At 39.7% G+C, this 23223-nt stretch overlaps 1 protein-coding gene across 1 annotated transcript in view; it reads left to right on the top strand.

The window, feature by feature from the left end:
* Nucleotides 1-23223, top strand: part of MYT1L (myelin transcription factor 1 like) — a 361678-nt gene that overhangs the window by 266294 nt on the left and 72161 nt on the right. The window contains exon 9 of the mRNA XM_069974064.1: nt 21771-22742. Within this exon, the coding sequence (XP_069830165.1) occupies nt 21771-22742 (972 nt within the window). The remainder of the gene's footprint in view (nt 1-21770; nt 22743-23223) is intronic.

Raw genomic sequence — 23223 nt, 5'->3', positions numbered from 1 at the left:
TCTGGCCAGGGAATCGGAGAGAAAGACATGAGCACAAATATAATGTCTACTGAGGTGTAGCATGCAGCACATTATATTCTTCCTATAGGGGGGGTGGGCTAGACTATCAGATCGGATACAAAGACGAGCTCTTTCCCAGCCTTTTATTAGAACACCACTAAATGCCTTTAAAGGGGTGAGATAACAGATGCTGATTTATGCATTAATCTTGATAATGTGGAATGATGAATATTGCATATCAGCATTCAGGGTTTTTTTTTTGTTTTTTTTTTAAGAGTGAAAATCCATAGGAGAGAGGTCATTCTGGAACTTGGAACAAATAGCGGTATGGAACTGGTTTAAAAAGAGATGCTACATTGCCCTCTAGAGGCAAGAGAGTGGTATAACATGTCAGCAGGGACAGGGATTTCTCAGCTCTGAGATCATTTGATGTAGAAGTGTAGTTTCCCGGGTAATGTAGACGCAGCCTAAGTTTCTCCGAAACCGGGGGTTGCAGAACTGTACTACGCCTACTCGATGTATGAATCCATTAGTACCAGGCAACTTTCACACCGCGTTCGGGAGATCCGCTCAACTATTCTCGTCTTCAAATCAAAGGGAAAATCAGAACCCGACCCGAGGAGAAAGATTCCCTAAGAAAATGTTAGGAAATATATTCTCAGCCTTGTGCCGACATCTAACACTTCTTCTGATAGATAAAAAAAGACATACAGGAGACCAGATGACAGTATAGAGATAGATAGATAGATAGATAGATAGATAGATAGATAGATAGAAGATAGATAGATAGATAGATAGATAGATAGATAGATAGATAGATAGGAGATAGATAGATAGATAGATAGATAGATAGATAGATAGATAGATAGATAGATAGATAGGAGATAGATAGATAGATAGATAGATAGATAGATAGATAGATAGGAGATAGATAGATAGATAGATAGATAGATAGGAGATAGATAGATAGATAGATAGATAGATAGATAGATAGATAGATAGGAGATAGATAGATAGATAGATAGATAGATAGATAGATAGATAGGAGATAGATAGATAGATAGATAGATAGATAGGAGATAGATAGATAGATAGATAGATAGAAGATAGATAGATAGGTAGATAGATAGGAGATAGATAGATAGATAGATAGATAGATAGATAGATAGATAGATAGATAGATAGGAGATAGATAGATAGATAGATAGATAGGAGATAGATAGATAGATAGATAGATAGATAGGACATAGATAGATAGATAGGAAATAGATAGATAGATAGATAGATAGATAGATAGATAGATAGATAGATAGATATGCAAAGTAGTTGTCACAGCACTCCAAATGAGGTGTAGCAAAAGAAGTGTATTTGTTCTAAATAAATCAGCACAGCAAGCATAATCAAGTGGCAACGTTTCTGTGGCCTCTTGCCACTATTTTCAAGCCCAAACAAGTGAACAATCCATTTCCTTAAATACATGTGTATCATTAAGCACAGTACATTCATTGGTTCTTCCATATGTCAATCACAGGCGTTAATCTCAGTGGATTACCGTGCAGGTGTGCATGTGTGTAGTGCACAAGGCTAGTGAAAAAATTGGGTATACAAAATTGCATAAAATACAAAAGTGCAATCTAAGTGTATATAAGTTTCAAAGTGTTTACATCACATTATTGTTAAGTCAGTGTCCCATAGTGTCCATTCAAGTCCATAAAGTCCATTTACCAGATCGCTAATACACGCAAGTATCAGCGACAGACTCGCTTGAAAATCCGGGATACATCGGAGCAGGAACTGGCCGCTAGAGCAATAGGAGTAAACAGCGTCATGTAACTAAGGTAACGGCGACGTCACCTCAGAGCCTGCAAATAGAAAGAAAAAAAACAAGGGCCCCAGCGCCTCGTGTCTTACCGAGATAACACTAAAATAGGGGGAGTGGGTGATTCCACTCACCTTTGTGCCCCTTGGGCTGTAGGCATATCACCCCTCTGGGGTAACTGTAGATCCGTAAGGATATAATAGTAGGTAGGTGGCTAGGATCCGGGACTGCAAAGCCGAAAATACCGAGGACGGGATACTCCCAACAAAAGGGCCCGTAAGGTTACAACAAAACATACGAAAAAAATTGTACTAAAAACAGCGCTGTCCCAAAAGGAATCCAAATATGCACCTTGAGAACCTTTAAATATATCTAATTTATTAACAAAGCACAAAGTTTACGCGTTTCAGGAGGTAAGTAAGTCTCCCTTCATCAGAACAGTGCAATATCATGATAGATAGATAGATAGATAGATAGATAGATAGACAGATAGATAGACAGATATATGATAGATAATAGATAGATAGATAGATAGATAGATAGATAGATAGATAATAGATAGATAGATAGATAGATAGATAGGAGACAGATAGATAGATAGATAGATAGATAGATAGATAGATAGATAGATAGGAGATAGATAGGAGATAGATAGATAGATAGATAGATAGATAGATAGGAGATAGATAGATAGATAGATAGATAGATAGATAGATAGATAGATAGGAGATAGATAGATAGATAGATAGATAGATAGATAGATAATAGATAGATAGATAGATAGATAGATAGATAAGAGAGGAGATAGATAGGAGATAGATAGATAGATAGATAGATAGATAGATAGATAATAGATAGATAGATAGATAGATAAGAGAGGAGATAGATAGGAGATAGATAGATAGATAGATAGATAGATAGATAGATAGACAGATATATGATAGATAATAGATAGATAGATAGATAGATAGATAGATAGATAGATAGATAGATAGGAGACAGATAGATAGATAGATAGATAGATAGATAGATAGATAGGAGATAGATAGGAGATAGATAGATAGATAGATAGATAGATAGATAGATAGATAGATAATAGATAGATAGATAGATAGATAGATAGATAGATAGATAGGAGAGGAGATAGATAGGAGATAGATAGATAGATAGATAGATAGATAGGAGACAGATAGATAGATAGATAGATAGATAGATAGATAGGAGATAGATAGATAGATAGATAGATAGATAGATAGATAGATAGATAGATAGGAGATAGATAGGAGATAGATAGGAGACAGATAGATAGATAGATAGATAGATAGATAGATAGATAGATAGGAGATAGATAGATAGATAGGAGACAGATAGATAGATAGATAGATAGATAGATAGATAGATAGATAGATAGATAGGAGATAGATAGGAGATAGATAGATAGGAGACAGATAGATAGATAGATAGATAGATAGATAGATAGATAGATAGGAGACAGATAGATAGATAGATAGATAGATAAGAGAGGAGATAGATAGGAGATAGATAGATAGATAGATAGATAGATAGGAGACAGATAGATAGATAGATAGATAGATAGATAGATAGATAGATAAGAGAGGAGATAGATAGATAGATAGATAGATAGATAGATAGATAGATAGGAGACAGATAGATAGATAGATAGATAGATAAGAGAGGAGATAGATAGGAGATAGATAGATAGATAGATAGGAGATAGATAGATAGATAGATAGATAGATAGATAGATAGATAGATAGATAGATAGGAGATAGATAGATACACAGACAGATAGATAGATAATTTACTATATAGCCAGATTACTAGGTTTTATGTGTCAGAAATTGAGGAATCGTTCTTCTAGCCATCTATCTCTCTCCGGTTAGTCTGGACATAAGTGAATTAGTGTATTTTGTTTTGGCATCAGCCCCTCACAGATCGCCCCAAACCTCAGAGACAGCAGAGCGGAGACAGCGGCGGGGCAGCGACACCAGCAGTCTTATAATGAATCCTTATAACCGTCACTATATAGAATAGGACTAAACTGATTATTTATCATGAACTGCAGGATGACAAAAAGCGAGTCATTTATCAGTAGCTTCAGGCGAGTAGAACTGCAGAAATTGAACGATTTACATATTTTTCACCATAGACTTAGTGCTGATTTATGTGGCTGTCCTCAGTGGGAAAAATGAGGCATATTTACAGCTCCATAATATTATTGTATCCTCTCTGTGCTGAGATATAGACTATTAGAAGGATCAGCTCAGAGTGATGAAACCTGTCTTATATACAGCGTACCGTATACCGCGATGGGCTGGGACGCCTCCATGTATACCGCCACTGGTAACATCAGAATCAGATAGAGATTAAGGGCTGTGGAACTGTATGTGGGCCCCAATAGCTACGGGAAATGCTCCTTTTTGGCAATGTTGCAAAACAATCCTCAGAGAAAAACACCATATACCGTCAGTGCCATGGGTGAGCACATCAGTTAACCCTTATGAAGTTTTAGCCAGTAGAACAGTGACACCTAGTGGCGGGAGTTGTGTAATACAGTTATCTATTTCAGTGCATACACATACACAGGCTACCGACCTATACCTGCCAGAAAAAGACAGTGGACCCCTCTCTGGGACACTACAACCATTACAGGTTATAAAGTTGTAAAAATCTGCAGAAATCTAAGATGCACATGTGCATTGACTCTAATGCAGCTATTGCCACCACATCTCTTTGGCACAGGCAGACAACATGTCCTTGGTCTTATATTCTCTGCCTATGCCTGTCATATCTGACTATCTATGGCAGGTGTAAGGTACCTTGGCTTTTCAGCTGTTGCAAAACTACAACTCTCATCATGCCTGGACAGCCAAAGCTTTAGCTTTGGCTGTCCAGGCATGATGGGAGTTGCAGTTTTCCAACAGCTGGAGAGTCAAGGATCCCTACCCCTGCCATAGAGGTATATCACCTCCTGTCTTCATGTTGATTCCCATTGCCCCTCAGCAAGAAATAGAGATGACTACTCTGGCTGCCTTCCCAACAAGTGCACATCTTCTCCTATAGGGTCTATGTATTCTTCATAGTAGTTATACAATGCCTGTAAACGTCCCTCTGATATTATTGTTATCTTACATATGTGTGATGTTAGAATCCTCATGATGGTTTAGGGTTGCTAGTTGCTGTATTATAGATAAAGTGGCCTTGTTTAATTATCATATGTTCCACTAGTTTAAAAAAGCAATGAAACCCTTATAAAACTGTATGAGGTCTCGCTGGTAAAGCATAGAAAATGCTGATGGCTTCAAGGGCCCTTCTGTGCGGTATAAGAGGCGGTTTAAGCACTCATACAGAGGACTTTAGCTTGTTGGTTGCAGTCCCCTCTAGGTGGCGCTGTTGCTTGAACATTTTCCAGAACACTAATTACTAGAGATGAGCGAACTGGGTTCGGGGTTCGAGTCGATCCGAACCCGAAGGTTCGGTATTTGATAAGCGGGGGCTGCTGAACTTGGATAAAGCTCTAAGGTTGTCTGGAAAACATGGATACAGCCAATGACTATATCCATGTTTTCCACATAGACTTAGGGCTTTATCCAAGTTCAGCAGCCACCGCTAATCAAATGCCGAAAGTTCGGGTTCGGATCGATTCGAGCATGCTCCAGGTTCGCTCATCTCTACTAATGACCAATTCCTTGGGCTACATTCACACCTTAGTATATTTTCAAGGATGAAATTCATGATCAGCGTTTCTTTCTCCACAATTCATAATATCATCCGTAGGGCATATGTATTGTGCTCCGTAATTTGCGGGGGCATAAAATGATGATGTCAATAACTGTCGCAACCAGCCAGGAGGAGATTAAATGGTGAAGTCACAGAATTACGGAACACAATTACCGAATGATTAGGTGTTCTCTGCAAAATGCGCAGGCTTCCATAGACTTTTATGGGAGTCTCTGTATCGCAATTGCAGACTGCATTACAACCAGTCCTGCTTTGCGGATCCGCAATAATAGAGGATGTTTAAATTGTACCATAGGAGTTAATGGGTTACAAAGTACTCCCAACCCGCAAATACTGAGAACTCACACAGACTGTGAATAAGGCCTTAGAATTTAAATGTTAGGACTCTCATGTGACTGTTCCCCTCACAAAGGCTGAGTTTGTCACATCAACCTACTGTATGCAAAGTGTTGGCTTCATGCTACGCCCCACAACTCTGTATTACTAATCAAGAAAAGTGATCACACCCATGTTTATTAGGAGAGGGACTTTTTTGTACTTTTAACTAAAACTTTTTTTTTTTACACTTTTTAAATCTCCCCAGAAAATATGTGTATTTTACCATTAGATTGCGGATACTAATCAATCAGTGTAATCGCCACTCTGTAATAGCCTAAGAACCGTATTACATGGCCCGATCACTATAGTAAATGAGCGCCAATCTGCTAGATTGGGGCACATTTACTGAGCCTATTACATGGCTTGATTATTGTGCAGCAAGGGCTGTATATATATATATATATATATATATATATATATATATATATATCATTAGTGATGTCCGTGCAGCCCTTTCTTTAAGTGAAGTTCATACATGACCTCTGCCCACTTCCCGATGCTCCTGCCCGCAGCCTCCGGTGAAAGTGCAGTGAAGTGCTAGGTGTAGAGGGGGCGAGATGTTGCTGTACCGCTGAGACACTTGTCACGGTGGCCAGGAGTTGCATGCACCCACCCCTGGATGTAATGACACATATATTTTGCAATAGAATAAGTGCAGATGCAGCGCAGCAGTAATCACTGATGTGTTAATACGCCCCCCCTCGGACACACGGCAACTGGACCTTGGTAAGAAATGGCGTGAGGTTCAAGGTCTTGGTGCAGTGACAGAGAGTCCCACCTAAAAAAAACTTGTAAACTTTACTTAAAAGAGAGATCTTAGTGCAAACAGAGCTCAGGTACTTAGTTCAAAAATAATCAATACAATAGTCCATCAGGTAGATAGGTTAGATGAGAAGATACTGTAACAGATTATAGTGACTAGATAGGAGCGCCCTTGCCTAGTGTACTATGTACTCTGCCGGGATGTGGTGAAGTGTTGAGAAGTGTTTGAAGAATCCTTAGACTCACGTATGGATGAGTCTAGTTATCTCACCTAACCGTCTTCTGTCCCACAGTGTTGGGTTTCTATCCTATTGGAGTAATACAAGACCCAGGTCTCTACTCTGGGTGGAGCTGGCTTGTAAGAAGCTGAGCGTCTTGTCAGAAGAGAGCGGCTGAACGTGCACTGTGCTCTACTGCAGGTCCAGTCTTGAGTTTGTCTGTCCATTTTCTAAGGTGGTCATCTGTCCTGTTTTGCTAGTCTTTCCTTGGCGTAGGAAAGAATGAAAACTCCCTTATCTACGGTTTCCCTAAGGGTCTGGTCTAGCAACCCATGAAGGATGGGAAGCTAGTGTCAGAAACAACTATATACATGTCCTGTCTGGCCTGTACCCAAGCACTAACTGCTCACTAAAAGGAAGTAGTTAATAGAGATGTGTATGTGTAGCTAGAACTGAGTGTTATCTGCAGCTGTGCTGTGTGAGAGTGACATCCAGTGGTTGGAGTAAGGAACAGCGGCCTCCTGTCCTAACCTGTCACACTAGCGTAATACAGTTTTAAGAAGAGAAGAAAAAACACGTAGTGGTGCACTACAGAAATCTTAATACTTCACTGTACCAAGACATAGTAGACAATTGTGCTTTCAACTTTGTGAAACAGTTTGGGTTTGGCCCTTTTCAGTTCCAGCATGACTGTACCCCAGTGCCCACAGCAAGGTCTATAAGGACATGGAGGGGGAGTCTGGTGTGGAAAAACTGAGCCCTGACCCCCAACCCCATCCAATATTTTAAGGGTGAACAAGAATAGAGACTGTGCGCGTGGTCCCCTGCTTGATGCCCCAAAATCTTTCTCCATTGAGGATAGATAGATAGATAGATAGATAGATAGATAGATAGATAGATAGATAGATAGGCCCAGTTACTATAAATTGCCATGCTGCTGTTGTGGTGGGTCCCCGCAGCCTCATTTCAGTAATTCTGATAATAAATAAAAGAGTATATTATAAGTGTTGCACATCAAAAAGACTGGTAGCGGTAGAATCAACACTTTTAAGATAATGATGTCTGCCTTATTTCCATGGGTATAATTTACTTTTAATACATTTGATTCATTATTATACACTCCTGCTAATTGGGAGCACGGATATTCCCTTTGAATAATAAGGGATTAATCGGGAGGGAGTGTCTGGTCAGCGCCATCACATTATGAGAGGGAGCCGCCAAAATGTGGAGGAAACCTTTGCCAGCTATCAAGGTGGAAATTGTTGGGAAGAATCCTCTTCAGGGGGATGGGTTGTATGTAATCTCAGTTAGGAAGGTAGAATAATTTACCTATGGCATCTCGTCACTGGCGGGCCGCGGGTGGCAGGACATCTGATGAGGCGTCTGGTACATGGGTGGATGAACAATACCTATCACCTATGCGGCAAGGCCCAGGGCAGTGGAGGGGCCCTCTAGGCTGAGGCTCAGAGTCCCAACCTGAAGGGCCCCTCTGATGACGTGGGCCCCTGTGCGGCTGAACTAGCTGCACAAGTGATATGTCCGCCACTGGTGTGAACCCAGCTAAAGAGAATTGGTTAGTACCTATAGCAAAACCAAGCAAACATACAATTTAAGCTCCATACAAGGTGTTGGCCTTGAACTGAGTCACCTCTCCGCCCATGGTGGTGGAACGGCAGCCTAGGGGACTGTCTCCATTGTGAAGTACAGAAACCTCACAGCTATAGATGAGCGCAACTCCAGCATGTTCAAGTCTGATCGTTCAGCATTTGATACCAGTGGCTGAAGAAGTTGGGTGCAGCTCTAGGGAGTCTTGAAAAACACAACACAGATATAGGCCATAGGCTGTATCCATGGTTCCCAGGACTCCCTAGCAGGGGCAGATTAACTGTACTATGGGCCCCGGGCTGTTCACCAAGCTTGCCCCCCCCCCCAACCCACTGTTACTATGGCAGCACTAACTTAAGTCTTATTCCTACATAATGCAGACTGTACAGGACCTGTGGTGACATCATTGTCACATGATAAGGTCCTTCAATATATTCTCCATTGTTACTGCATTGTCTCTTGGCTGCAGTTTTGCCCTGATCTGTGCAAAATTGCAGTAAAAAGTTGTGTTCATCTCTAGTTAGTAACAATACAGAATGCAGCACCATATATGAAGATGACATCACAGCTCTCCAGAACATGTATAGTCCAGCAGTACAGATAATGTTGATGCAGGCGCCAGGAAATCTGTAACTGCTCCTTGGCCCGGTGTTTATCTGGCGCTGTCCTGATAGCGCTCGGCAGGGTTGATAAACGGCCTCTGCACTTCTGCAGTTCAGGACTTTAGAAACTTTAAATTGCTTTGGGCCAGTGGAATTCTCGGTGGTGTTTCCCTCTGTGAATCTGCAGACAGAGCATTGCCCACATTTACTCGACAGAAATCACAAGTGCTCTTTATTGCGCATTAAAGAAAAAACAGGCATGTCACATTTCCAGGGCTCAGTAGAGAAATCTGCGAGTCGCTGTCCAATTTCCGGTGGCCACTGATATGAACTGCACGTATAGGGGCTATGCAGGGTTAGAATTATGGAGATGCTTTTTCTCAGAGACTCACTCAGTTTGTGTGAGGTATTGCAGCTTAGTTCTATTGAAGTGAATGGAGCCAGGTAGCAATACCACACACAACCTGAGGACAGGGGTGGTGCTGTTTTGGAGCAAAGTAACTGTTGTCCTAGTCTTGGGTAACCCTTTCAACCCCGTCCCGCCGCCACACTATTAATTAATATGCAGCCTATGCCCGATGCTGCAGCAACGTTAATTAATGATCCTGGATGACACAGGCGCAGGAGCTGCGCCTGTGTCATCCGCGGCGGGTCCCGGCTATCAGTGATAGCCGGGGACCCGCCACAACTCTCAGCACCAGAGCCGCGCTCCGGTGCTGAGAGTTAACCCTATAGATACTGTGTCGATATAACTGCAGCATCTATAGGGCTCCAGACAGAGAATTCTCCCTCTACAGAGGGAGAATTCTCTGTCAGGTGTCCATCAGGGCTCTGCGAAGTGACCGTAGAGCCCCGATGGTAACCATGGAAGCCTCAGGCATCCGGTTTCCTGGCTACAGAAACTGGCGGGGGCCATGAGGGAAGGGAAGGCTTGAGCTCTGCCCCCTCCCCTCTCTCCCCTGCCGCTGTTACAAGATGAATAACACAGTGCAATACAAAGAAGTCATGTGTAGAGAGAAGTACATATCATAGGGGTTGTCTTATGGATATGTAAATCAAATAATAGCAGGATCCACAAGTATACAAAACCTAGTACTTAAATAGGTTGTCTAACAATGAAAACGATTTTCAAGTAAATAAATTATCATATATTGATGAAATATATATAACGTTTTACCTTTTGGTGAACTTTGATGCCCAGGAGCTCGCTCTTGCTCTCTCTCTCTAGCTAAGCCCCACCAACAGTTCTTGTGTTCTGTCTTGGTCTGTCTGTTACAAGAGATGGAATTCTCCTAACAACAGATTGCAGAACAGTAAGATACTTAGTGGACAGGAAGTTTATGTTTTTTTCTCTGGAATAAGGAGTCATTTTTTGAAGTGATTTACAACTATGTTAGAAATCAATTATCTAATAGTAGGAAGTTGTTTGAAATTAGGCCATTTAAGGTTACATTATATAAGAATTAGGCTTGTGACACACATAGTGGTTTCTTAAGAACCATATCTGGCCATCATATATCTTAAATATAGCATTTTCTGCAAGCTAAATCTGTAATTTTCTTTTCCTTCCGAGCCTAATGTCTATGGTGTCTCCACACAGAGAAGAGGAGATCCTGCACTATCCTTGTGCACAGCCTAAAGAGCAGCTGCAAAAGCAGCATAATGGCTATAACGGAGCTGTAGCGAGCAGTTTAAACTGTATTTCTGTATTTAAACTGTATTAAACTGTCTGTCTCTATGTACCGAGGAACTATACCCCTCCTCCCATCTCTCTCCTCCCTCCTCCATTGAGTTGCCATCCCTATATCTTGATCCCTGAGCTAGCCACAGGACAGTACTTACAGAGAATGTGTCATTAGAAAATTTACTTATTATGTTAATAGTGTCTTTATGTTAAACATATTTTTAAAAGGATTTTTGGTGCCATTTTTTCTAATTTTCCATTTTTTTTTAAACAATATTATAAAATAACCCTGGTATCTTGCAGTTTTCATTCTCACCACCGGGGCTAAAACTTAGCTGAGACTCCCTGTTCTGTCTGTAAAGATAAGAGGAGGCTGCTGTAAAGTGATTTGTACAGCATTGCAGCGTCATGTGACACCAATAGATAGAGAAGACAATAGCATCTGCCTATGGAAAGACGTTTTCAAAGGTCACAGAGCGTGCCCAGTAATGTTTTATATTAATTTCAAGTCTGTCTATTGTCATCTATGTCCATGAGTCTTGCTGTAAAGCATGTTACTAAATGCTATTAAGAACAGACCAGGCAGATGACAGATGGCAGCCCATAATAATGTACAAAAAGTGCAATAAAAGAAAATTCAAGTGACATATTGCCTTTAAGAGTGAAAGTCCTGGTAACAGGAGAAGGAAGAATTTTTGTCGTATAAAATATATTAAAAAGCTGGAACAACAGTGTCTATTTCTGGTTCCTCATCTTTCGATAGGAAGTGGGAGAAATATCCATAGCGTACACATAGTTTTGTACATGATAGTGTAAGGTTAGTGGCCCATTCACTAGGTACCATAGTGCCCCCTAGCTTATTGTTATAGCAATGATATACACTGGCTTCTTTTTGAGATCCGGTAATAAATTCAGACCTGCGTATAGCAGATAACAGCTCACAGGTATGGGGATATTTTTCATGTTTTTATGTAAAACTCATTAAGAAAATACACATTTTCAATTTATTTTTTTTCTCCTTTAAAGCTATAGTATTGCTGTATGAGAATGTCAGGTGCGCGGAGCTCTTGCGGACATGAGCCATCCACATTTATGACTAACAGATGTTCACAGACACCCTCCAGATCACACCACAAGATCATTCAATAAGAGCGCCGGGACAGGTGCCGAGGAGATATTTTCGACACCAGTATCGCAGTTTTTTTCTTTTTTTTTTTCTTGGAGACACAGATAGTTGGCAAGAGCTGCTCAAGAGACTGTGCTCATGTCTGCAAGGGAGTGATAGCATGCGGAGCTGGAGGAAAACTGTATCCGCCGCACAAACGCTGTATTAAAGGGGTTATCCAGAGAAAATGTTTTTCTTTCAAATCAACTGATATCATAAAGTTATACAGATTTGTAATTTACTTCTATTAAAAAATCTCATGTATTCCCATACTTATTAGCTGCTGTATGTCCTGCAGGAAGTGTTGATTTATTTTCAGTCTGACACAGTGCTCTCTGCTTACATCTCTGTCCCTGTCAGGAACTCTGTCTCGGTTTTCTACGAATCCCCATAGAAAGCCTCTCCTGCTCTGGACAGTTCCTGTCTCGGCCAGAGATGTCAGCAGAGAGCACTGTGTCAGACTGGAAATAAATCAACACTTCCTGCAGGTCATACAGCAGCTAATAAGTATGGAAAGACTTGAGATATTTTAATAGAAGTAAATTACAAATATCTATAACTTTATATCAGTTGATATGAAAGAAATAGATTTTTGCTGGACAACACCTTTAAGCCCCAGTTAGCAGTATATGGGATATTGATAATATACTGGCAGTGACGAGCAAATATGTTCGTAAATGTCGCTAAATTTTTGTGTTCGCCGATCATGAACAATTTGTTTGATGATCAGAATGGTTATAATGATCATTTTTTAACATATTCAAACTTCCGAACGTACGCCACTGCGTAATTTACGCTTTGCCCCTGATAATCTGTATGCATGTGCGTAGATCGAAACATAACCTTTACTGCACGTTTGTTTTTTGTTTGTGAATGTATGGCAAACACCAACAGATTACAATCATTTTTTTTATGTTCGTGATCGGAATCCCAACCGAACATCGGAATGTTCGCTCATCACTAAATACTAGCCCCCATTATACTCAGCGAATTGGGGGAGATTTATCAAAAAGTGAAACTGGCTCAGTTGCCCCTAGTAACCAATCAGATTCCACCTTTCATTTTTTTAAAGAGCCTGTGAGGAATGAAAGGTGGAATCTGATTGGTTGCTAGGGGCAACTGAGCCAGTTTCACTTTACACCATGTTTGATAAATCTCCCCCATTGTCTCCATGTCTAGCCTGACCATGGGGTCTAGCGACCAAGAGCATTATAGGCATCTATGATGATGTTAGTTTGAGTCATTAGACCAATTGGACCAATACATAATACAGATGAAGAAATGTGGCCCTATAATGATCATCCTAAACATGTAAAATGATCTCATCGAGGATTATTATCACTATGAATATTCTCTATGGCTTAAGAAACTGTTATAAGTATCCAGTTAGCAGAGCTGACTTTGCCATTTGGCACTATGTAGAATGATGTCATAATGTAAAAACAGAAAAAAAAAAAAAAATCATCCCACCACCATGGCTGGCTGCACAGGAGCAGAGAGCATAGATCAGTGGTGCACAACCTGCCCCCCTACAGCTTGGTCAGCCAAACAATAAGCATGATGGGGAGGGGGGGGGTTCTATTATATGCTGGCACCAAGAAACAACATAGTCTTAAAGTTCCAAGGAAATAGTTAGATTTAAATTTTATTTTTATTTGAATTGATATAAGCAAAAACTAAGAAAAAAACACTAACAATGAGTTGCTTATATGGATTTATGGGTGGTGAAACCTTTTTTCAATTGAACATATATTGATAAATAAAAATAAACATATATTGGTAAATAAAGTTATTTTACTACTAGAGATGAGCGAACCTGGAGCATGCTTGAGTCCATCCGAACCCGAACTTTTGGCATTTGATTAGCGGTGGTTGCTGAACTTGGATAAAGCCCTAAGGCTATGTGGAAAACATGGATATAGTCATTGGCTGTATCCATGTTTTCCAGACAACCTTAGAGCTTTATCCAACTTCAGCAGCCCCAGCTAATCAAATGCAGAACGTATGGGTTCAGATCGACTCGAACCCTAACCCGGTTCGCTCATCTCTATTTACTACCTATCGGTGGTCTTTCTTGCTTTCCTTCTGATACAAACTGTCTGCTGTGTTATCTCCATTGCCCCACATTCTATAATGGCCAGTTCTATCTCCCTCCAACTGTGTGAAAGCCTCCTGTGGGTATAGTGGACAGGGTTAGAGTCAATAGTGCTGACTGAAACCCCAGCTAGAGTGTACAGTCTGATACAGAATGTACACCAGACAGGAAGTAGAGACAGCAGCACAGACAGTTTGCCTATCTATCTATTATCTATCTATCTATCTCCTATCTATCATCTATCTATCTATCTATCTATCTATCTATCTATCTATCTATCTACATATCTCCTATCTATCTATCTATCTATCTATCTATCTATCTATCTATCTATCTATCTATCTATCTATCTCCTATCTATCTATCCATAGAATCTGCTACATTAGAAGCCATTTGGTTTGCACGTCTTCTGTCTTAGCCCACCTGGTGCAATGTTTGGGGTACACTGTCCCCGCTGGGGGTGTAGTCCTATATACTAGATAGAAGTGCAAACTAAGGAACATTAGTTGGATTACTAATTAGAAGAATTTCTGGTTTTGTACTTAAAATAAATAAATCCATCCAAGAGAAATAAAAGTCTGACTTTTTGGAAATATTACAGAGACATTTTTTCATTAACTGAGCTGCATGTGATTACACGAAATAAAACACAACCAGGATCAATAAGAGAGAAATGCTTCCTGGCTTTTATGCTGTATTGCATTATTGAACATGTTTACCTTCTATACAACAGGGGAATAGCATACTTTCTTTGGCTTAAAGGGGTATTCCCAGTTCTTAAAGTGATGGCAAATGCCAGTACTCTATGATCTGTGGGGGTCTGACATCTGGTAACCTCAATGATTGTGAGAAAGAAGAGAAGAGAAGACTGAAACACCGATTCAGCACTGCAGACCCTTTACTATTTACCTACACAGCGACTCCTGAAATGTACAGTACAATTCTACTGAAGGGGATAGACAGATAGATAGATAGATAGATAGATAGATAGATAGATAGATAGATAGATAGATAGGAGATAGATGATAGATAATAGATAGATAGATAATAGATAGATAGATAGATAGATAGATAGATAGATAGATAGATAGATAGGAGATAGATAGATAGATAGATAGATAGATAGATAGATAGATAGATAGATAGGAGATAGATAGGAGATAGATGATAGATAATAGATAGATAGATAGATAGATAGATAGATAGATAGATAGATAGATAGATAGATAGATAGATAGGACATAGATAGATGATAGATAGATAGATAGATAGATAGATAGATAGATAGATAGATAGATAGGAGATATATAGTAGATAGATAGGAGATAGATAGATAGATAGATAGATAGATAGATAATAGATAGATAGATAGATAGATAGATAGGAGATAGATAGATAGATAGATAAATAATAGATAGGAAATAAAAAGATAGATAGATAGATAGATAGATAGATAGATAGATAGATAGATAGATAGATAGTAAATAGATAGATAGATAGATAGATAGTAAATAGATAGATAGATAGATAGGAGATAGATAGATAGATAGATAGATAGATAGATAGATAGATAGATAGGAGATAGATAGTAAATAGATAGATAGATAGATAGATAGATAGATAGATAGATAGATGATAGATGATAGATAGATAGATAGATAGATAGATAGATAGATAGATAGATAGATAGGAGATAGATAGGAGATAGATGATAGATAATAGATAGATAGATAGATAGATAGATAGATAGATAGATAGATAGATAGATAGATAGGACATAGATAGATGATAGATAGATAGATAGATAGATAGATAGATAGGAGATAGATAGTAGATAGATAGGAGATAGATAGATAGATAGGAGATAGATAGATAGATAGATAGATAGATAGATAGATAATAGATAGATAGATAGATAGATAGATAGATAGGAGATAGATAGATAGATAGATAGATAGATAGATAGATAAATAATAGATAGGAAATAAAAAGATAGATAGATAGATAGATAGTAAATAGATAGATAGATAGATAGATAGTAAATAGATAGATAGATAGATAGATAGATAGATAGATAGATAGATAGGAGATAGATAGATAGATAGATAGATAGATAGATAGGAGATAGATAGTAAATAGATAGATAGATAGATAGATAGATAGATAGATGATAGATAGATAGATAGATAGATAGATAGATAGATAGATAGATAGATAGATAGGAGATAGATAGAAGATAGATAGATAGATAGATAGATAGATAGATAGGAGATAGATAGATAGATAGATAGATAGATAGATAATAGATAGATAGATAGATAGATAGATAGATAGATAGGAGATAGATAGATAGATAGATAGATAGATAGATAATAGATAGGAAATAAAAAGATAGATAGATAGATAGATAGATAGATAGATAGATAGTAAATAGATAGATAGATAGATAGATAGATAGATAGATAGATAGGAAATAGATAGATAGATAGATAGATAGATAGATAGATAAGAGATAGATAGTAAATAGATAGATAGATAGATAGATAGATAGATAGATAGGAGATAGATAGATAGATAGATAGATAGATAGATAGATAGATAGATAGATAGGAGATAGATAGATAGATAGATAGATAGATAGATAGATAGATAGATAGATAGGAGATAGATAGATAATAAATAGATAGATAGATAGATAGATAGATAGATAGATAGATATATAGATAGATAGATAGGAAGAGATAATCCACAGCACTCGTTGGTAGTGAAAAAAGCTTGTGAGTTTATTCCATGTGAAAAATATTAATTCCAAACAAAGTGTGATCAAAAAGCAAGGTGCAGCATACAAAAGAAAAACGGGAGCAACGTTTCAGCGAACAACCTTCGCCATTTTCAAGCACGGCCAGTGAACATGTGAATCAGCTTTAAATACAAGTGAAACAAAAAAGCAAGACATTCTATTGGTTTGCAGCAGTGTCCATCAAGTGTCCTTTTTGCAGGTGAAAATTAACTCCATCGTGTCCTGGTGAGTCCATGTGAGTCCACAGTAAGGAATAGATATACACAAAAACACTACTCATATCCCCTCAAGTGAAAAGCAAACGTGATAAAGGGGCTTGTAAATGATGAAGTCATTCCATACAAAAAATTACTGTTAAATAAATCATACACGGCATCCAGAAAATCCTCATAGTGTATAAGACAAGACCTGGGCTCAGATCATCAGCTGAGCAAGATGGTAATGAATGCATGAATAGAACACTCCTAGCAGACCACTGATAACACACAAATGCATAGTGTGAACAGATGCAGATTTGTGGCTGTGCTTTGCTGTACCTAGTCGGGCACCAATGGGACGGCTCCATCACTGAAGTCATTCCTCTGGTCGGGAATCCACTCGCTCGAACCGCATGGGGGGAAACCGCCTACAGTGTGCACAGCGTCATCCCAACACCCGTACCTAGCCCCTCCGGGCGTTACTACAGTGTCGCTTTGCCACTAGTCTGAACAGGAACATAGGTTTAAATTTCCAGCTGTCATGGCGAAAGTGAAAGATAAGTTACTAGGTCCGTCTTACATATTGAGGAATATCCAGCCGTGTTGAATTAATTTCTAAGGATAAAAGATACAAAAGGTAAGTATATAACATAATTTCAGTTTATCATACATTTAGTAAAAATTGAAAACAATAAGTCATAGATGATTACCATGTTCACAAAAAAAAAAATTCTCATCACACATTGACACTGTGTATCCAGTAAGAACGTGGGCAAACTATATTTCCTATTTAAACATATTCGGATGGACTTGTTTAAATATGTTTAAATAGGAAATATACAGTTTGCCCACGTTCTTACTGGATACACAGTGTCAATAGTAACTTATCTTTCACTTTCGCCATGACAGCTGGAAATTTAAACCTATGTTCCTGTTCAGACTAGTGGCAAAGCGACACTGTAGTAACGCCCGGAGGGGCTAGGTACGGGTGTTGGGATGACGCTGTGCACACTGTAGGCGGTTTCCCCCCATGCGGTTCGAGTGAGTGGATTCCCGACCAGAGGAATGACTTCAGTGATGGAGCCGTCCCATTGGTGCCCGACTAGGTACAGCAAAGCACAGCCACAAATCTGCATCTGTTCACACTATGCATTTGTGTGTTATCAGTGGTCTGCTAGGAGTGTTCTATTCATGCATTCATTACCATCTTGCTCAGCTGATGATCTGAGCCCAGGTCTTGTCTTATACACTATGAGGATTTTCTGGATGCCGTGTATGATTTATTTAACAGTAATTTTTTGTATGGAATGACTTCATCATTTACAAGCCCCTTTATCACGTTTGCTTTTCACTTGAGGGGATATGAGTAGTGTTTTTGTGTATATCTATTCCTTACTGTGGACTCACATGGACTCACCAGGACACGATGGAGTTAATTTTCACCTGCAAAAAGGACACTTGATGGACACTGCTGCAAACCAATAGAATGTCTTGCTTTTTGTTTCACTTGTATTTAAAGCTGATTCACATGTTCACTGGCCGTGCTTTAAAATGGCGAAGGTTGTTCGCTGAAACGTTGCTCCCGTTTTTCTTTTGTATGCTGCACCTTGCTTTTTGATCACACTTTGTTTGGAATGAATATTTTTTCACATGGAATAAACTCACAAGCTTTTTTCACTACCAACGAGTGCTGTGGATTATCTCTTCCTATATTTACTACAGCCTTTGGTCAAGGCAAGATCCACTGGCACCATCTCATCCATGGAGTGCTGCTGAATTATCTTTCTAAATAGATAGGAGATAGATAGATAGATAGATAGATAGATAGATAGATAGATAGATAGATAGATACATAGATAGATAGATAGATAGATAGATAGATAGGAGATAGATAGATAATAGATAGATAGATAGATAGATAGATAGATAGATAGATAGATAGATAGGAGATAGATAGATAGATAGATAGATAGATAGATAGATAGGAGATAGATAGATAGATAGATAGATAGATAGATAGATAGATAGATAGGAGATAGATAGATAGATAGATAGATAGATAGATAGATAGATAGATAGATAAATAGATAATAGATAGATAGATAGATAGATAGATAGATAGATAGATAGATAGGAGATAGATAGATAGATAGATAGATAGATAGATACATAAATAATAAATAGATAGAAGATAGATAGATAGATAGATAGATAGATAGATAGATAGATAGATAGATAAATAGATGGATAGATCTGATTATTCTGTAACACTTGGTTATTGTCCCCGGTAAATATTAGACAGTTTTCAGCCTCTCAGACACAATAGGAGAAAGTTATTGGATTTTCTTTTGTGATTCACAAAGCAATTTGTGTAAATGTGAAGCTTCCACCCGAGCAATGATACAGTCTGGTTTATTGCCATTCAACTATTATCTCCCCCCCCCCCCTCCATTCTTTGTAAGTTCTGTACGATGTGACTTGTGTTTCCATGAGAACGGGTTTGGCTTTAACATGAGGAGTGTGCGGAGGACGGGGGCAGACGCGGCTCCTGAACTTTGTGACAACACTTTTGTGCCTGTAATGAGGCTGTACAATGTATTGTGGAGGTGCCGTAGCTTTACTACACATTACTTCTGCAGCCTAAACAATCCCCTCATTATAGAGCGGGGTCTCGGCTGAGCTCTACACATATACCATTAGAATACGGTATATTTACTACACTGCAATAAAGCGAGGAGCTATTATAGGACAGATACAAAGGCTGGCCTCACTTCACACTACTTTATACATAAAAGACACCATTCTGTTACACATACAAGAGTTTTAACCCCTTTGCATCCATGTTCAAACCATAATGTCTTTCCTTCGTCTTCTGACAGCAATGGGTCCAGTTACTTGATCAGGCGCTGGAGCGATCAGTAGTATAATATATAGCCGTCAGTGCACAACAACAATTGACATCAGTGAAAACTCTAATCCCAGTCACTAAACCCCTTGACATAGTGTTACGTGTAGAGATGAGCGAACCGGGTTAGAGTCCATCCGAACCCGAACTTTCGGCATTTGATTAGCTGGAGCTGCTGAACTTGGATAAAGCTCTAAGGTTGTCTGGAAAACATGGATACAGCCAATGACTATATCCATGTTTTCCACATAGCCTTAGGGCTTTATCCAACTTCAGCAGCCACCGCTAATCAAATGCCGAAAGTTCGGTTTCGGATCGTCTCGAGCATGCTTGAGGTTCACTCATCTCTAGTTACGTGCTGCAGAAACGGTGCAGATTTGCTATGGACATGTGGTCAAATATGGTAACTTTTATACGTCGACAAAAGTTACTTTTTAAAAGAAGTTGTCCAGATTTGGAAAACATGGCAGCTTTCTTTCAAAAACAGCATCGCTTCTGTCCTCCATTTGGCTTTTGCAGCTCAGTTCCTTTAAAGTTAATGGAGCTAAATTGTAATTCCACACACAACCCGAGGACAGGGGTACCTCTGTTTTTGCCAGACCCAGACAATTTTAGGGCCCATTAAATCCTATGTGTGCATCCGTGTCGTCATCCGTGCCATAATCCTTGCCTCAAAAAATAGGGCAGTACATCGTGCAGATAGTGGCACGGATGCTTCCCCCCACTCTTGTCACCCACTCCCATCCCCCCACTCATGTCACCGGCTCCCATCTCCCCTGCTCTTTTTACTTGCTCCTATCTCCCCCGCTTCTTTCAATGGCTCCCATCTCCCCCGCTCCTGTCACTCCCTCCTGTCACCCACTCCTGTCTCTACCACACTCCAGTCACACGCTCCTGTCACTGCTCCTGTCTCCCCACTCCTGTTACTGCTCCCATATCTCCCACTCCTGTCACCGCTCCTGTCTCCCCAGCTCCTGTCACCGCTCCCGTCATGCGCTCCTGTCTTCAGTGCTCCTTTCACCGTTCCTCTCTCCCCAGCTCCTGTCACTGCTCCCATCTTCCCCACTCCTGTCACCGCTCCCGTCTCCCCAGCTCCTGTCACCGCTCCCGTCTGTACCACGTTCCAGTCACACGCTCCTGTCTTCAGTGCTCCTGTCACCATTCCTCTCTCCCCAGCTCCTGTCACTGCTCCCATCTTCCCCGCTCCTGTCACCGTTCCTGTCTCCCCCGCTCCTATCACCGTTCCTCTCTCCCCCGCTCCTGTCACCACTCCTGTCTCCCCAGCTCCTATCACCGTTCCTACTGTATCTCCCCAGCTCCTGTCACCCACTCTTCTGACCCAACCCAGTTTATCCAATCGATTGCAAGACTGCTTTTCACGGAGAGGACAAAATCACACTACGTGAAAAACAGTGGACATGTGAACAAGGCCTTACAGATCAGTTAAAATTAAAGGAATTGAGCTGAGCTGCAAAACTAAACTTATCCATGGAATGGGGTGGTGCAATTTTTTTTTTAAAGGTCCTTTTTTGCTAATTCCGGTAAACCCTATAAAGTTTTTCTCACAAGCTACAAAGTTTACAATTTTAATTAAGTAACATAATGACTAGCAGATATTCAACGAAATTTCGCATTTGCATGTGTCCCTTTACAAAATCGGGTACAATGGAAGTATATCATGGTATTCATCGTGCTTTGTTATTTACGTCATGCAGGCTTAAATCAGCCAAAAATGTCACTCAGCCCTTCTAGCTATTTTTCTCTTTTCACTTTTTTAGACCATCACTCAATGGATTGTCACAGCTCTCGAATAATGCACGACACCGAGAAGGATGATAATAATAATGATGAATACGATAATTATGATGAACTGGTAGCCAAGTCCTTGTTGAATCTTGGCAAAATAGCTGAGGATGCGGCATACAGAGCCAGGACAGAATCTGAAATGAACAGCAATACATCTAATAGCATGGAAGACGACAGCGACAAGAACGAGAACGTGGGACGGAAAACAGAGCTTAGTTTAGACTTGGACAGTGATGTTGTTAGGGAAACAGTGGATTCCCTCAAGCTGTTGGCACAAGGACATGGTGTGGTACTTTCTGACAACCTCAATGATAGGAATTACATTGACAATTCATCCCATGAAGATACGAGGAATATGAACTATTTGACGTTGGGCAAACCTACGAATAATGGGCATGGCGAGAAAATGGTGGAGGAGAGCGACGAGGAGGTGTGCTTGAGCAGTTTGGAATGCTTACGTAACCAATGTTTCGACCTTGCACGAAAACTTAGCGAAACTAATTCAGATAGAAGTCAGCAACAATGTATGGGTATGAGAATGCCTCGGGAGGACGAAGACTATTCTGATCGAATGCCGGACAGGAATTATTCCGACATGATGAACTTAATGAGACTTGAAGAGCAATTGAGCCCCAGATCAAGAACTTTTTCTAGCTGTGCAAAAGAGGACGAGTGCATGGAAAGAGATGATGATACTACCTCCATCACCTCCGACAGGTCAGAAGAAGTCTTTGATATGACAAAAGGGAATCTGACACTGCTAGAAAAAGCCATAGCCCTGGAAAGTGAGAGAGCAAAAGCGATGAGGGAAAAGATGGCCATGGAAGCTGGGAGACGAGACAGCATGAGAATTTGTGATGACCATACCATGAGACACCTCTCAGGGGAGGAAAGAAGGCCAAAGTCCACTGATGGCCACATCAAAAAGCCATGTTATACAAAAGGTAATGCATGATTATTTCTACCTACATTTACCCAAGTGGCCATATTGGGGCTTCGAGTCCTAGCCCGATGCCCAGTCTTATGTCATGACCTGGTAGCGTTATAAATCAAAGAGTTTGGTTCATTAGTCCATGGTCAGGACTCAACTTGTGGCCATAATATGGACAAAAACATTTGTTTTTTTACCATGCTTTTGCTCCACTGGTCCATAGATCATCATACGAGGTCTTATAGCTTTCTAACTTTTGGTGGAATGGACACTATTTCTCCAATCACGTTACAAAAACCTGTTCAGATCCATACAGTTGTCCATAGAGGACAGAGTTAGAAGAGTCTATTTTTATTGTTGTTGTTGTTGGAAACCTTCCTTAGTCTATCAATAAAAATATATCATGGGCTTTAAAGGTAATGAATTGAGCATGGAAGAAAGGCTGAAAAAAAAAAGTGATGTAATTTAACTCTTTAAACTACACATGTTTTTGA

The sequence above is a fragment of the Dendropsophus ebraccatus genome, chromosome 6 (genome assembly GCF_027789765.1).
Source record: "Dendropsophus ebraccatus isolate aDenEbr1 chromosome 6, aDenEbr1.pat, whole genome shotgun sequence".
Classification (NCBI taxonomy): Eukaryota; Metazoa; Chordata; class Amphibia; order Anura; family Hylidae; genus Dendropsophus; species Dendropsophus ebraccatus.
The sequence above is the reverse complement of the archived record's forward strand: the minus strand, read 5'-3'. Positions and strand labels throughout refer to the sequence as shown.